This window comes from Pan troglodytes, chromosome 9 (assembly GCF_028858775.2).
Source record: "Pan troglodytes isolate AG18354 chromosome 9, NHGRI_mPanTro3-v2.0_pri, whole genome shotgun sequence".
In the NCBI taxonomy this organism is placed as follows: domain Eukaryota; kingdom Metazoa; phylum Chordata; class Mammalia; order Primates; family Hominidae; genus Pan; species Pan troglodytes.
Genome location: NC_072407.2, coordinates 125,508,816 through 125,525,988, shown reverse-complemented (window position 1 = coordinate 125,525,988; position 17,173 = coordinate 125,508,816). Strand labels below are relative to the sequence as shown.

Here is a 17,173-nt window from a genome sequence, read left to right as displayed (position 1 = left end):
CGCACTCCACCTGTGATGCACTGACTACCTACACAGAGACAGCACTGCTGACCCTCAGCCTAGGGTGTAGCCAATGGCTACAAAAACAAAACAAAACGACAACAACAAAAAACTTAGAAAACAACATTCCTCTGGCCCCTATATTAGTTTCAAACTGGCACTGAGATATGGAATCAAGATGGCCCCCTAGCCTCTTAGAACAGAGTCCACACACTGAAAACCCCAGCTTGACCACCTGATCGCCAGCGAGTTCTCATTATGCCTAACTGACCTTCTAGAGCTGCTATGTGGCTAACATGGCGTTATCCTCACCTACCCCAAGCACAGCCATAAGCCATGTGCATGTGGCACTGCATCAGACCCCAGATTATTTTTATTATCCCATTTTGCACTTGAGGAAATTGAGAAACAGAGAAGTTAAGCAACTTGGAGTGGAATATGAGTGAGGCAGTCTGACTCAGTGCTGTCTGAGCCCCTACTCTGTGCTGCCTCTGGAGGGTAACTGCTCCTGGTCCTCCTGCCAAGAGGAAGCAGAAGGGCTTCCCCAAAAGAGCACACTCCCTTGAGAATGAGATATTCACCAGCTTTGCGGCCCCTGCTAGCCTTCCAAGCCCTCTACTAGGTCTTCATACTTACAGAGTTCCAGTGTCAGCCTGAGGAGCAGCCGACCAGGAGACCCCAAACACACTTCAGGTGAAACCGGATGTCAGGCCTCCAACCCCCTGAAGCCCCAAGTCTTCCTATTTCTAATTTCCTGTCCTAGTGCCTTCTCCCCCTTGCTTCTCACATATCCAGTAATAGCTCAGGTATCCACAGAGGTGGAGGTACAGGGCGTTTGGCCACAATCTCCAACCCGCAGGCAAATCGAGGGGGCCGCTACTTTCCTTAAAACAAAGCTGTAGCAGTGGCAGGGAGAGGGGAGGGTGAATCCAGCCCTGGCCTGCTAAGTCAGCCAGTCTGAAAACTCCTTTATCCAGGCTTCCCAACACAAGCCTATTCCACAAGGCTGTTGTGTGCATGGCAGGCTCATCAGTTGGGCATGCTGGGCCTGCCACCATGCAGCCTCTCGAAGCCAGAGACCCCAGCCCTCTCCCTCCTCCACCCCCAAAGGCGGGGCCTGGCTCACCTATTTCAATTTAAAATGGTCAAATAATTTCGGTTCCAAGATTGTCAAATCTGGGGCCTTCGGGTAGGAGAGCCAAGTGGCATAACAAGGGTGCAGAACTACCACAGAGACTCAGAGAAACTGGGTCACACACTCACGGCTGGGATTTCCTCAGATCCGTGCCAGCAACGGTGTTCAGCGGCAGCAGGTGCATGGCCAAGCTGCTTCAGGTACCACTGCAGCAGCTGGCTCTCCTGCTCCAGCAGAAGGCTCCAGAGGACCCCCGACTCCGTCAGTGATTCCATTGCCCAGCACGGCTGCCCCTCCCAACGACGCCCGGCTCCCTGAGCACTGACTCCCGACTGTCCCCACACGATGAAAACAACTGGTCTCCCCTGGCTTGACTGTGGATGGGTGGCCTCTGGTTTCTCAGCAGAGGGCCTGTGTGACTCTGACAGGTGTCCTTTCTGCTCCTAGAGCTGCATGCCCAGCATGAAGCTTCACAAGTGAGCCGAGGTGGTCAGCGTGGTTCTCAGGACAAGCTGGCCGGCCAGCCTCCCATGGCGGGCTCTGCTTTCTTCTAGGCTGGTCCACGGGCAGAGAGTAGCCCAGAGGTGGTGTGGTCACGCACCTCCACCTGGTCAGTGCAGACAGTCACCCCAAGGGTCCAGAGGATGCAGATGGCATGGCAGGTGCCCAGGGCCAGCTGGAGGTCCGGGAGGCAGGCCCCTGGGTGGACAAGCAGATTCTGCAGGACAAGGATGATCCACAGCCGGGTCCAGGGTCTAACCCCGCCAGTCACTTAGACACAGCAGAGTGACTCATCGTTGGTCTGAAACTCCAGCAAAGGAACCGAATGCCCAGCTCCCCAGTCCTGGTCTGTCCCACAGAGTGGCACGTTTAATCAACCTCTACCCTGGGCGGGCACTGGACTATGACTCACAGCCCTCACCCAGGCAGAGCAGCCACCACTGGCTGCAGCAACAGGGCCTGCTCTCAACCCCAGCCCAACACACACCCCTTTCCTCAGCCCCTGCTCTGCTCGCCTGACCAGCAAACAGCTTCTTTGTTAGAGTCACCCGTGGCAGAGAGGGAGGGAAGAAGGGAGGCAGGGCGGGTGGGTGGGAAGAGCTGGGCCCTACACATGCTTCAAGTTACAGGATCTGGGTGATGGTCCCGGCCAATGTCCTCCAGTAACCCCCAGCTGAGCCTGGCCTCCCCAGCAGATGTTTCCTGCAATGGAAAGTTGCTGGCCAGGGCTCCACATGGAGGCGTGGAGTAGGGAGGGGAGGTGGCAGGGCACTGCTGTTAGGATGAAATCTGAAATGTGAGACTCAAGTTGCCAGGGACTTCTTGGAGACACTCTCACACCTCACCAACCCATCCATCCGCCAACTTCCCCAAAGCAGCAGTAGCAGCCTGGGGATTTTGCTGATCCAGTTTCAGACACGCTGGTGGTGGAGACGCTGAGATCAACAGCTTCGGGATCTGTCTGAGGCACCCTCTTCCTTCCCATGGACCCTATACAACCTTCAGCATTAGCAAGAGGGGGACGAAGCCCAAAAAGACCGTCAGATCTTCAGGTCAAAGTAGCAATACTAAAAGCACAGATTTTGGTCCTCAAAGCAGCAAAATCCAGGGAAATGAAAGCCAGGCCAATGGGGCAAGAAAGCCTCCAGACCAAGAAGCTAGGGACAGGGATGAGACAGCAGTGGGGTGGGGGAGATGTGGATTCCCAGGAAAAGTCAGAACCTTAAAACAAATGGGGCTGCTCCCTCACTCTCCCCAGCTCTGCCACCTTGCCAGGAGGGTCTTGGCCCGCACAGGATTAGGAATGGTGCTTTTGTCTTAGGAGTCTTGGTAATTTAATACAGCAGCCCCCAAACTTTACTGTACTTCAAAATGGCTCAGTGAACACATGTAAAAACGTAGATTCCAGGCTGGGCACAGTGGCTCATGCTTGTAATCCCAGCACTTTGGGAAGCCAATGCGGACGGATCACTTTAGGTCAGGAGTGTGAGACCAGCCTGGCCAACATAGTGAAACCCTGTCTCTACTACAAATATATATATATATATAAATTAGCCATACATGGTGGCAGGTGTCTGTAATCCCAGCTACTCAGGAGGCTGACGCAGGAGAATTGCTCGAACCTCAGAGGTGGAGGTTGCAGTGAGCGGAGATCGCACCACTGCACTCCAGCCTGGGCGGCAGAGAGAGACTCTCAAAAAAAGTAGATTCCAAAGATGCTAATTTAAAGGAACCTGGATTCTCCCAGGTAAACAGTGTTGGAGAAAGTAGAAGAGTCTGACTCCTCCCGCAAACCCTCCCCTAACAAACTCCTACAACCCTCTCTAGATGGACACCCCACGGATGCAGACGCAGCTCTCCATTCATGGTGTAGCATGTCTCACTCTGTCTGAAGGACACCTCCAGGAAGGATCTATGCCTCAAACAGGTTCATATCTTCTACTGCACTCGCCGTGATATGCTTCAAGGACAGGCTGAGCATCCCTAATCTGAAAACATGAAACCCTTTGAGCCCCAACATGATGCCGCAAGCAGAAGACTCCACACCTGACCTCACGTGACAGGCTGCTCATGTGACACATTCTGGTCACAAACAAAGGTTTGTAGGAATGGAACACAGTCAGCACTTTTCTTTGTGCATAAAATTATTTAAAATATTATATAAAATTATCCTCAGGCTATATGTATAAGGGATATAGGAAATAAATTTGGTGTTTAGACTTGGGTCCCAAGATATCTCATTATATATATATGCAAATATTCCAAAATCCAAAAAAATCAGAAATCCAAAACACATCTGATCCCAAACATTTTGGATAAGGGATACTGTATCAGGTGCTAAGAAAGTATTTACCAAGTGAATGCATTCCTTATCTACCTCTCAAAGGATGCCTGTTGACACTGCATCTTACATGTACACACAAAGATCCCTGATTCTATATGCTTGGCGTGTCAGTGCCTGGTTGCTGCCAACACTCTCCCCAGCACACGTGCAAACTTCTCTTCGCCCTGCATGTCAGCCCTATCCTGAGCAGCGTGGCAGGCAAACGTAGCAAGTCCATTTTCCAAGGTGATCAGAATGCCTCCCTTGGGGTGACACCGGACCCCAGTATGTAGGCTGTAGGTAGCTCCAGGAGGCTCTGGATCCTTACAGTAACTACCCAAAAACATTTGAGTATTGCTACAGGCCAAGTGGCTGCCTGGGCTGTAAGGGGTGAGATAGAGACAGGATACGCCCTGTGAGATAAAGCCCTGGGAGATGAGTCCCCTACGCAGAAGGCTTTGTCTCCCCCACACCCATGCCAAGGGCTGGGCAGGGCTGGGTGAGAGCCAGCAGAGAAGGAATTGACCCTGGGCTAAACATTAACTCTACGGCAAACACCAGGAGCTGGGACCAAGTGGTACCCTCTTCCCAGGGACGGCGAGAAGGAGGGGGTGGAGGAGCCCAGGAGAAAACAGATGGATTTCGGTGGGGCATTGATCTCAGCTAGGAAGAAACCAGTTAAGATCCACACAGGAAACTCTGACCTTATAGCCAAATCTGGATAGGCAGAAGGCAGATGTGGGACGGGAGACGAGGAGGTAACTGAGCAAAGGAGGGAAAGGGAGACTGAGGCAGGCATGGGGGCTATGGAGAAGGGTAGAGAAGGGGTGGGGCTGGGCTGGGCTGGGGGCTCATCTGAAAAACTCAGGAAGGGAGGCAGGAAGACCCTTCAAGTTGGGAGTAAATAGAGAGGGGAGACAGACAGAGGAGGAGGAGCAGTGTCAGTCCTGGAGCAACACCAGGTTCGAGGCAGGTCTCCTACCCTCTCCGCTGCCCAACCCCAACACCCTGGATTCCATTCCTACAAACCTTTGTTATTTTGCTTTCTCGCTTGTGCCAGCCACTCCCCAGGCTTGGCACTATCCCTCCCTCTCCTCCACAAAGCTGCAGCCCTAACTGCAGGTGCTTCAGGCAAGCAGGGTGCTAAGTCTCAGGCGGCTGCCAGGGTCTGGGCTCCTGTGCTCTGATCTCAGAAATGCTCCTTCTGGGGCTGCCATGGAAGACTGCCCACAGGAATGCGCCAGGAGGCCAAGGAAGGAAACCCCTGTGATGTTATGCCCCGTTGGGGGCTGAGGGGGAGTAAATTTCACCCCTCCTGCCCCAGTGGCCCTGGCCAGGTTGCCCCTCAACTCTGCCCTTGGCTCCCTGCTGAAGGCAAAACCCTATTTCTGCTTTTCCCTCCGTCTCATGTCTACTAGGGCAGCTCCCTTGATCTGAAGGCCCTGATGAATATGACTGGGGTGGTAGACTGGGGCTTCGGGGGTAAGGAGGAGTACATATAATTGGGCATGGGAGGACTCAGGGCACCTGTAGATGGCACTGCCTTCAAACCCCACTCTGGACCTGACACTCTCCTGCTATGGCCTCTCCCTGTGTCTCTGGGGTCCAGCCACTTGCCTCCGCGTGACTCACTCTTTAGACCAAGCATGTTTGTCATCATGGCAATGGCTCCTCCCTGGCTAGTCATGTAAAAGGAAATGCTTTTGTCTTCTGCAGAGAGGCAGCAGGTGAAGGGGGAGGCTGGGGCATGGGCTGGTTGGTGGCTGGGCTTCTTTTCCTACCAGACCCAGGCTGCTCCAGTGGGCCTGAATGCTCTTGCCACTATCAGCGATTCTGCAGGGCACTGGCCCTCGCTGCCCTGACTCCAGCCAGGGGTTTCCTAAGCATCCCCAGGGCTGGGCGTTACAATGCCTTTACCTATCTGAAGGACGTCTAGTGTAATGAATGAGCCTCAGATATCAGAATGGCTGCAGCGCTGACCCTGGGATCCGGAGAGAGGTTATAGAGGGACAGTCAGCAAAGCTGAGAAGGGGAGAGGGATCCTGCCTGAAGGGCAGATTCCAACCAGCCCAGCAGAGGCAAGGCAGGAAGGTGGAGCTCCCTAAAGGAACACAGAAAACCAGGTCAAAGCAGCAGGGGCAGGGCAAGGGCCTCCTGAAGAGGCGCAGATGACAGCTGTGGAGGGGTGCTGCGGAGAGGAGCTTGTTCAGCTGCAGCTCCTAAGGAAGCATCTGCACATGAGAGCACGGACATGAGCACTGCACACTGAAGGAGCAGGGTGCCCTGTCACCTGAGGGCGGACCCCCAGAGGGACCGCATGAGTCCAGGAGAGGACCGCCCCACACACTCCTCAGCAAAGAGCCCCTTGTGCGCTTGGCCTCTGAGAATGAATGATCTGAGCTAAGTGGAGAGTCAGGGATGTTTCTGTAATGCACTTGGGATGAGAGGGTGGAGGGTGAAAGGAGACAAGTGAGAATTAATAGAGGAAGAGGCAGGGCAAGGCTGGGAAAAGAGAACATCTCGGAGGATGATGCAGAGTCGCTGAGGTCCAACAGCTTCTGCACAGACATGGTGCAGGTGGAACCATCAGAAAGCAGGACTCCGTCACGCCCAGCTCCTCCGCTGGTTCTCATATGTGTCATCCGAACCCCTGACTTCTGGCCCACCCCATCCTCCAGCCAAGAGACAGCATCTGCTTCTACCCCATCGCTATGCTGAGTACTCAGGCGGAGGCTAAGGGAGAAGGAAACAGGGGGAAAGGATGGCGGAAAGAAGGGGAGAAGTAAAGCCTGTTAGAATCAGACAGACAGGAAAACCTAGCCGGGAGAATGGAAATCAGAGAAAGAAGCTAATGGTAGGAGATTAAAGGAAAGGAAAGGGGTGGAGTCAGAAAGCAAAGGGCTGAGAAGAATCCAAGAGCGCACAGGCTGAGACGAAACAAAAGTCTGAGCTAAAGAGCAATAAAAAGAGAAATGACAGATGAGAAGAGGAAGATTAGCAACAAGGACAGGGGCTGGCCTGTCCAAACGGAGCTGTCTGAACTAACAGGCCTGCAGCCACGTGGGTCCTGTTCCCCTATTGGGGCCTGAGTTTGTGCGATGCTGCTCAAAAAGGTGCAAGGGAGAGTTGAGTGAAGGATGCTGGGGTCCCCATGACAGCTGGGCTGCGGGTCGCTCCCAGGAAGCTCAGCACTCATCCCCCTCCCCTCTTCTGACGCCACAGGCCAGGAAACCTCCTAGAAGGTAAGAGGGTGGCTCAGAGATAGAAGTAGAGTCTGGCTTCTCTCCCACCCCAAGATACCTCAGCCCATAACTCTCTCCACAACTCAGCACAGCCCACCAAATTCTGCCTTGTTTGCGGTGCTGGGCAGGTGGCGGCCAAGACTTGCAGATCAACAGCACCCAGGACGGGCTGGTCACTGGGCAGCAGGATGTTGGCAGCCACAGGGCTCGTGAGCACATGCCTGACTTTGAGGAACCGCCCAGCGCCAAGTAGGAAAACACACACACAGCCCACACAATTGATCTGCAACCCTGTCCCTCCATTAAACCCACACCTCTCCCCTCCAGCCCATCCCCTGGCCAGAGTACCCTCCTCAGCTCTGTCCTTCACAGCCACAGCTACTCCATGCCCATATCTCCTGCTGCAGCAGAACCTGGTGTGTCCAGGGAGGGGGCAAAGATGGCTTTCCCAGGATTCATCAGAGTTAGGTGTGAGGAGGGCAGGCTCAGAGAGGCAAAGAGGGTCATCTGAGGTCAGCCCCTCCACTGTGAAGTCCCCAAAGAGCAGAACACACGGCGGGGGCCAGCTGAGAGCCTCAGACAGCTGCTCTGCAGGGGAAAACGTCCAAATCCCACCACCCAGTTTGTGTGAGTGACAGGCGGTGGCCTCTGCCAGGCCTGCTTACCCCACAACAGTTTCTAGGTATGCAGCAGCTGCACAGGGCGCCCCAGGATGACCTAGACAGTGGCCCCACACCACACCTTCGCCACAGTCCCAAGCACCAGGAGGCCTTGTAGGAAGGGCACGCTTTTGCAGCTGTTGAAGGGGTACTTGGGACAGAGGTCAAATCCCAGCACATGGGTTGACTCTTCTATCAATGGGGGAAAGTTTTCTCGCTGCATTTGCCCCGAAATGTTAAGGGAAGAAAACTAAGTTCAGGCCCCCAGGCTGCCCCAGCACCAGAATTCTGTCAGGGTCTGGAATGGCCACTCCCTCCCTGACTGGTCTCCTCTTTTAGGGTTGATAGACCCTTGTCTAAGAGCCTAGGTGAGGCAGGGGATACAGCTGGCCACGCCTCCTTGGTCCCCTGAATGCAATCCTCCCTCCCCAAGGCTGCCCTGTCCGGCTGAAGAAAATAACCGCTGCAGCTGGTTTAGGAGCAAAGGGGCTGCTAAGGAAAGAAGCCCACAGGAAAGCCCAATCGCACCCCACACCCCTTCCCCCAACCTCCATTCCCCCTCCCCCAATCGCACCCCACACCCCTTCCCCCAACCTCATTCCCCCTCCCCCAATCACACCCCACACCCCTTCCCCCAACCTCCATTCCCCCTCCCCCAATCGCACCCCACACCCCTTCCCCCCAACCTCCATTCCCCCTCCCCTATTCGCACCCCACACCCCTTCCCCCCAACCTCCATTCCCCCTCCCCCAATCGCACCCCACACCCTTTCCCCCCAACCTCCATTCCCCCTCCCATTTCTCAGGTACCCAACAAGAAGGGAAACAGGAATACTTACATTATACCAACTCTGGCTTTTCTGAAAAGAGAAAATGAAAGAGAAGGTAGAATTAGTCAGGGAAGAAAGGGGGGAAGGGCCAGGGGGAAGGGCACACAGACAGCGGAGGGTGGGCAGGGAGGAGGGGTCCAAATGCAGCTGAATGCTTCCCATGTGGTTGCTCAGGAGGGGTCCTCCTTTCTCAAGGCAGTTCCAGAAAGGAGGCCCGGGAGCAGTCCATGCTGGAAGCCCACCGCGGGCGGGGTGGCAGGCAGCGGCAGCACCAGCTAGAGCTCAACCAGAAGGGAGTCGGAGCCCCATCGCAAGGTTCTGATGGGGTGAGGGGCGCGCTGTGGGCATTGGAGACCCAGTCCCCAAATGGGCCCTGACCAGAAGCAAAATGCTGATGGCGGCCAACCTAGCCTTCTGCTCTAAGACAGCCCCCTGTAAAAGGCAGGGTGGGACACTTTCGAGGTAGAAAGGGGACTACCTAAAACTCCCTCCAACTGCACTCTCAGCAGGCGGGTGAGTAAATCCCTCCTGTGCCAAAAAATGGGCTGTACCTAAACTGCAATGGTCGGGGAGTGCCTGGGGCTTCTGCGTGGGGCAGGAGGTTGAAGCACATAATCACTAAGGGTCCATTCCAACCCAGTGGTGCCATAATTCAGAACAAGCAAAACAGACCCCACCCCAGCTCCAGAACTTAGGTGTTCTCCATTCCCAGACCCAGGAGGAAGGGGACCTGAATGTGTCTCAGGGGAACAGGAGGGATAGCTAAGATCATGCCTTGTCTGTCTTCAAGCCCTATGGCCAGTAGTCCTTCATGTACATCCCACTTGAAAGATAGATGGACACGCAGATAGACAAGCTTGTGTGCACATATACACACACATACTCATACACATACACGCACAAATACACAAGTACACACACATATACACAGACACACACATACACACACGCACACATACACACCACACACACGTGCACACACATACACACATGCACACGTGCACACACACATATTCACACACATGCACACATACACACCACACACATGCACACATGTGCACACGTGCACACACAGACGCACATGCACACATACACACCACACACATGCACACACATCCACACGTGCACACACACATATTCACACACCACACACATGCACACACACATGCGCATGTGCACACACATTCACACAGACATGCACACATACACACCACACACATGCACGAATACACGTACACACACATATACACAAACACATACATACACACCACCTGCACATGCAGACATGCACAAATACATGTGCACATGCACACACACCACACATATACACACAGGCACATACATACACACAGAGACACACACATATACAGAGACACATATATACACACATACATTCACACACACACGCACACACATGCCTAAGCTCCATCTCTCGGTGGAGCTTAGATTATTTTCAGTTTTAGGGATCGCTGGGTGGGGGAGCTTTGCTCACAGATCAATACCTTAGCTCCACCCAGAGGTCTGGATCCCCTCCACCTGGTGTTAAAGCGTCCCAACCCAGAAGGGCAGACAAGAGTAGCCATGGTCCTCGAATGTCTGCTGTGTCTAGAGGGAAGGAAGCGACTACGCACAAGGGTGGGTGTGTGCCCACGTTGATGACTGCTGGTCATGTGATCTATCTCCCCCATTCCACCTGAACTCTGTAAAGACGGTCCACCTTCACCCCCCACAGTGAAACCAGTCCACAGAGGAGCTGGAGGGGGCTGAGGGGCCTCGCGTGGGTGGGGCTGCTTCTGAGCAGCTTCGCCCTCACACATGCCCTCAATGGCCAGGATGTGACTAGAGGCCAGTGGCAAGGCTCCCAGTCCCCCTCTGCAAGGTGCTCTCCAGGGTCACTTCCCAACCTGTCACCACGGTCCATCCAGAGGCCACACCCTCCCATCTTAGCCTCATCCCCACCTCCAATTCAGAGGTCTCAGCAGGTAAAGGGCCCAAATCCAAACATTAAAAACTATTTTTTCCTGACAAAGGTGCGGCCACATGGGAGTCCGGGACCTGAAAACTCGCCTCTAGGCATTGCAGCCAAGGCTACCCCCTTCTGGAGGAGGTGGATGGGGCAAGCAGGCTGCGTCTGGGGTCTGCGCCTAGGGATGGCTCACTTCCTGCGTCCTCACACAGAAGCCCTGATCCGAAGCCCACAGGGCAAGAGGCTGTGCAGATGTTCATTACAAAAGACACCTCCCAGCAGTAGGAAGGTACGCTCTGGGAGCTGCCGGCCCCAGCAGCCCCACAGTCTCCTTGTGCTTCCTCAAATGCAACCCAGGTCACGAGATCCCTGCTTTACAACGGAGAAACCATCTCCCAAGCTCCCAGCTCCTCGTCTCAATGCCGTGACCTTCGTGTAAGACGCTGGGAGGAAAGGGGGCAACAGGAACATGGGCTGACAGGGGGACCCCGGATGCCTGTGACTCCTCCTGCACAGGGCTCCCTCCTGCCCCAGGTAGACAGAAGCAGATGGTCCCTTTGCATGGGCTGGCACATCGGCGCTTGTGCCTTCCAAATCTATGTGGAACAAAGTGTGAGGGTCACACACAGCCTCAGGCAGGGAAGCCAGTCCTGTCTTTAACCTGATCTGTGATGCTCTTATATCTAATGTTTGCTCTTTTGTAAAGCGTGGATAAGAACATGTACTAAAGAACTGAAAAGAAACGTGAAACATACCAAGAAGTAGGACTGTGCTGAGGCTCTGCCCTGAACCAGCAATCTCCAGGCAGCTTCTTACCTGCTGCCACTGAGGGGCCACAGGAAAAATGGGTCCCCCCTCCAGCCACGTCCAAAGCAGCCCCCGAGCCTGTCCACTGTCGGCAGGGGTCCCTGAACTCTGCCCAGAGGCACATTCAATCCCCGTGGTTCTGCATTCCCGGAAATGAGTCCCAAAGGCTCTGCCAGATGGGAAGGACCCAGACCCACAGGGGCAGGGAAGTCAGAGGAGCTGCCGGCCTCTGGGGGTGAGAAGGGGCGTCCCTCATCCTCTGGCTTTAGTTTGCTGTAGCGCCCCTACCTGGAGGACCAGGCCAGAGGGAAGGAAGGCACAGAACCAGGGAGCAGCAGTGGAGCCTTCTCTGACAGCTTATAAACACATGGATTTGGCCAAAGAGGAAGAAGGGAGTCAGGACAAAGACACAGCTGTTGGGGACATGCTCATTTCTATCATTTTTCCTAGAAGGTCTGAAGAGCAAGCACTTAAAGGAATGCAAGGCCCCTGGAAACAGACCCAGGTTACTGGGAGGTGGTTTCCAGAAACATCTCCCACCACGAAGGCTCCGGGAGTCTGGAAGATTAAGGTGCGGGGTGTGGAGGAGGTAGGGGGGCAGGGACTAGGAGAGCTCTACATTTAGTAGGAGTTAGAAATAAAAAACAATTCTTACTTTGATCAGGTTAAGTCTGTCATACTGGAAAGAAAACCACAAAAATTAGATTTGAAAAAAAAAAAAAAGGGAAAGTCAAAGGAGGGTCAGTGCCACAGCGCCAGCGCGATGCCCGCACCGAGGTGGGGAGGTGTGCAGCAGGGCGGGAGGAGGCGCGCTTTGCCGCACCTGCTGCATAGCGCCCTCAGGGCAGGTGGGAGAGCGGCAGAACGGCCCCTCGCTCCCTCTGGTGGCCACAGGCTGTCACTACAGAGCGGAAGCTGGGCGGTAGCACAAACTCATTGGGAGGGAAGTGCTGGGGCCGGACTGCACCTAGGAGGGTCGGCCTGGACAGCACAATGATGGATCCAGAGGGGTCGGGCCTTAGCGATCACCTGGTGCCATGCCTACATAGTAGCAAATGAGGAAATTGAGGCCCAGAGAAGGGAAGAAAGACACCGTGCATGGGACCTGACCCCAGGGAGAAGCAGAGGCACTGGCCAGCTTGCCCAAAAAATATAAGGCATGGTGTCCTCTAGGGGTGGCCAGGAGACAGGGAGTGAGGTGGACCAGCTACAACAATATCAGTAAAAACAGCTATGAAATGGCTTGCTGGGAAGACATGTGATTAACCCCAGAAGATGTTCCACGGGGAGGGGCATGTCCCCATCCCGCTACCAGAACCTCCTCTTTTTGCCGCACCATCTGCTTCAGGCCCTGGCCTTCAAAGAACCTAATTCCCCTACTGGTTCTTGTGTTCCTCTTCTGAAGTCTGTGTGTCCTGCACATGCACGTCCCAGGCCAACGCAGTGGCTCCCAGCTCCACGTGGGATGCTACAGTGTCCCTCCTGGCACAAGCGCGTCCTCTTTTAACTCCATTGAAAGGATGGCAGGGCAAGTGTCGATGGCAATGATCAGTGGGAGAATGAGGTGGGGAAGTGGGTAACCAATGTCAGAAAACTCAGAATGTGTCTGCCAGGGATGGGCATGGCGTCCACCCAATCTCCCAGGGGAAAGGAGACCTGCACTCACCCCAGCACCTCCCTCCTCAGTTCCTATGAAAAGGCCCAGTTTGGCCCCTGATTCCTGCTCAGCTCTCAGTCCCTTCATTATGTCTCCTTTTAGCATCTCCAAAACCCCACTCAGAATTCTACCTGGTCCCTGACGCCTGTCCTGGCTGCCCCACTCAAATGATTTATCCTACCTCGGAGCTTACAGAACATCCCCAACTACTCAAGAGCCAGGCTTAGGGTGTACAGAATCTGGATGGAAAAGTGTGCAGGAGCAGGGAGTGGGGAGCCTGATGCCCCTGTCAGGCCATATCCACCCTCTTGCCAGCTGAGCCTCGAGCACCCACTAGTCCCACATCAACCAAGCCAGAGGTGGGAGGCACTCAAGAGGGGGCTGCCACAGGGCATTTCAAAACCCCATTCCCAGATATCAGATATGCCTGCACCTGCCGAGCCGCTGGAGCCCACAGAGATCTCCTGCTGGCTTCCTCGCTCCAGGTAAAGTTCCTCCTTCCCTGTCCACAGCCAGGAACGGCCATTTAAAATCCTCAGAGCCAAGATGTGCATTTAGTCTAAAGATCACAGACTACAGGATTAGCCGTGTCGCCCCTTGTCCTTCCCTTAGGAAAGGGAACAGCTGTTCACCCTCCTCCTCCCCAAAGCACTGAGAGACTTGGGACTATTATTAAGTCATCCTCGGCTTCCCCTTCTTCGGGCTGCATCCCACCCCCTTGCCCCATGGGCCTTGTTGTTCCACAACACCTATCGCTCACCCTCCACTCGCTGCACGTTCTCCTATGGCCTCAGAATTCCTGGGCTCCCGGGAAAGACTCTGGCACTGGCCACATCTCTCCAGGGTCTGCCAATGTTTGCCAACCTCCAGGCACGGGCACCCCACCCTCTGGGAGAACAGCTTCCCCCTCTGATCATGATTCAGGATCCTAAGCACACCACGAACCCCAGTCTGGGCAGTGGTTAGAAATGCTAAGGGGTGCCCAGGTTGAGCAGCTCTCGAGTGGGGAGGAACAGAGCAGGCAGGCAGAGCTCCTGAGGGCGTGGCTGCTGCACCAATGAACTCATCGACCTGAACCCCTGCCCCCCAGTCAGCGCAGCCCTCCTGCCATCCTCACTCACCACTGCTGGGCAATCCAGAATCAACCGCCAAAGGGGAGGGGCCTGGAGTACAACCAGATGGGGTCTCCTGCCCCAAAGGAATGAAAGTAACGCCAGGCAGGGCTCTGTTTCTCCACCGCACCATGTAAGGAGGGAATAAACTCCCAGCCAGAGGCAGTGTCCAGGGAGCAGGCAGACATGGGTGCAGGGTGGGGAGTGGGGGAGGGTCTGTTCTCCGACATCAGGTGCAGTGAAAATGGGCCTTCAATGACTTCCAAGCCAGCCTGCCGGGGGACAGTGGGGCCGGCCCTTCTGGGAAAGGGACCAAGCAGGATATAAGGGCCAGAATCGGCAGGGCCAGAGGGAGGGGGTGCTGAGCACTACAGACAGATCGACACTAGAGGGGAGATAAAAGGACAGAGACAAAAGATGGCTTACTTTTGAGAGGCGCTTGTGAGACTAAGACCATGCATGCAAAGAAGGTATTTGGGAAATGGTGGGGAAGAAGAGGAGAGGAAGAACAAGAAATCAAAAGACAAATTCAAGTGGGAAGCCAGCTCCCATGCCTCCCAGGGGTCCCCAACCCCTTCCCAGGCCCTGGGGGTCCCAGGGTGAAGAGAAGTTTCCTGAAGGAGACCCTGGGCAAAGACATCTCCTGCTCCCCAAAGGACCGAGGGTGGGGAGGACATCTCTGGGGAACCATAATTAGCCCAGGCCCCCCTGGGGCCTATTTTAGGCATATCCATGGGCCAAGGGCCCCGGTACTCAGGGGGCAGTCCTGACATCCTTGGGAGGATGGAAAGGCCCTGCCACCCTCCTCTCTGCCAGGTGAGTACCAAGTGGATTAGTGCAAAGGTAAGGCAGGAAGGATGGCCGGGGAGGAGGTTAAAAATAGCATTCTGCAAGGTTCCCTGAGGACTCTCCCTAGCAGTATAATGTCCCAAATAATGTTCCCTTCTACCCCGGCTCTAGGAACCAAATTTGAAAACGGTAGCAGGAATAAGCAGATGACCCCCTAATGATTCCCAGAGCGTCTCCCCTCCAAATCTAAAAAAAAAAAATATGAGCCTCCCTACCTCGCCCAGCCTACCAAGAATGCTTAGCGGGGAAGATATTTAACTAGGGTCTCTCCTGCCTGCCCCGCCTCACCTCACTGGATAATGACTATCTCTGAGCCATCAGGGCTGTTCATCACGTGAGGACCCTCGCAGATGTTCTCCGGCTCACCACCCCAATATCGCTCCCCGCAGCCCCTGACAAGGAGGTACCGCCTCAACGGGGTCCCGCTCACCTTGGAATTCTTGCCGCCGCTCCGGCCGGACTGGGAGGAGCAGCTGCGCTGCACGCCCTGCTCCGGTGTGGACGGGGACTTGTCCGAGGAGTGATCTGAGCCCTTCTCCACCATGGTGTCTCCGTCCTGGTTCTGCGGGGTTGGCGAGCGAGACCGCTTCCGGAGGATGGGCGAGCAGGCCGGCGTGCTGCGGTTGGAGTTACTGGCAGTGCTGCAGCGGCAGATGGAGAGAGGGAGCGGGGTGGAAAGAGAAGGAGGAGGAAAGGCAGGCAGTCAGTGATCGAGGCCAAGGACAAGCCCAAAGGAGCCAGCTCAGGGAGCCAGGTGAGGGGCTGGGGAGAAACCGGGAGAGAGGGGCCCAGGCTGCGGCTTGCCGCACCGTAATACTGCCGTTGGCCACGGGAGGGCAGCAGTGCCCATGTGGACACAGACGCACGAGCCAACGGGCAATCGACATTTAGACATGCATCCGTCCATCCGTCCGTCCAACCCGTTATTGTTTGAGCCCCTATTATATGCCAAAAATTGTCTGGGGCATATAGAATTTAATACCTGAAAGGCTCACTGGAGACCATCCAATACAATCAGCTCATTTTATACATACTGCAAATGCAAAGCTTCTATATTTTGTTCAGATATTTTTGTTCATGAAAATAACAATTACAATCCTATTTTTCACAGCCTTCACATACGCATTATTTCTTAAAACATTCCACCAAGGGAGTAATGGCAAGTACCATAATCCCTATGTTAAAAAATGAAGACCAGTGCCTGACAGAGGGAAGCTAAATGTCCACTGATGAGAGAAACAAAGTGCAGCTCTTCTGATTTGTAACTCACCCACACCGTATTATTTCCTTGTAAGGAAGCCATGTGGGTTCCTGCTTCCTCTGCCCAGGGTAAAGATGCACACAGCCGAAGTTCTCACATTCCATATCCCCATACCCCAACATTTATTCCCAATAAGTACCTTGTACTTCCCACAGGACCAAATCCACTTACATCAAGGCTTATAAGCTGCAAATAAAATATTGACTATTTGATATTTCACTTCTGTTTTCAATGGACTAGAAGAAGAGATGAGAGACAGAAAGGAGAGAGAAACTGAATGCAGTTGAATGTTTGCTTTGCTTCCGAGAGTGGAGAAAGGAAAGAGATGGAGAAAGGGAGAGGCTAAGTAGAAAGTGCCAGCAGAAATGGGAAGGAAAGGAAATGTGAGATTGGAAAGCCCAAGAAGCACGGGGCTGCTGGGGTGTCCTGCCCACATGCTCAGCAGCCTCTCAGCCGGGTCAGGCTTCAGGAACACCCTGGACCCCCCTGCAGGCTGCATCCCAGCCTTCCCTCGGGGAGTGGGGTGCAGGGCTGGGGACACTGTCATTTGCATGAAGATGCAGCTGTGACCTCAGATGTCCCATTGGCCCCATTTGCAATGAAAACCATGCCCCTTTCAGCAAAACCTTCCACCTGGACATCCTTAGCGGAGAGAAAGGCAACAAATCCCAAGAGCCTAAACCAGCAAGTGTGGGCAGGAGGGGAGCTGGGGGCAGGCAGTGCGGTAACTTTTGGAAGGAAACTGATAAAGAAAAAAAAAAGGAGACCAGAGAAAAGGAAGATAAATGTGCCTCAAATATGTATGGAGAAAAGCAAGGCCCAATGTTCCACT

At 54.4% G+C, this 17,173-nt stretch overlaps 1 protein-coding gene across 24 annotated transcripts in view; it reads right to left on the bottom strand.

Annotated features, from left to right (window-relative positions):
* GRAMD1B (GRAM domain containing 1B) overlaps positions 1-17,173 on the bottom strand; it is a 263,268-nt gene that overhangs the window by 30,248 nt on the left and 215,847 nt on the right. For 23 of the 24 annotated variants that reach the window (XM_054662798.2, XM_016922190.3, XM_016922183.4 and 20 more), the window contains 2 exons: positions 15,511-15,721; positions 8,699-8,719 (listed from right to left, as the gene is read on the bottom strand). In XM_054662798.2, coding sequence (XP_054518773.1) covers positions 8,699-8,719; positions 15,511-15,721 — 232 coding nt within the window. Of the gene's footprint in view, positions 1-1,263; positions 2,175-8,698; positions 8,720-15,510; positions 15,722-17,173 lie in introns of those variants that run through there. The other variant, XM_054662802.2, reaches the window with a different exon arrangement.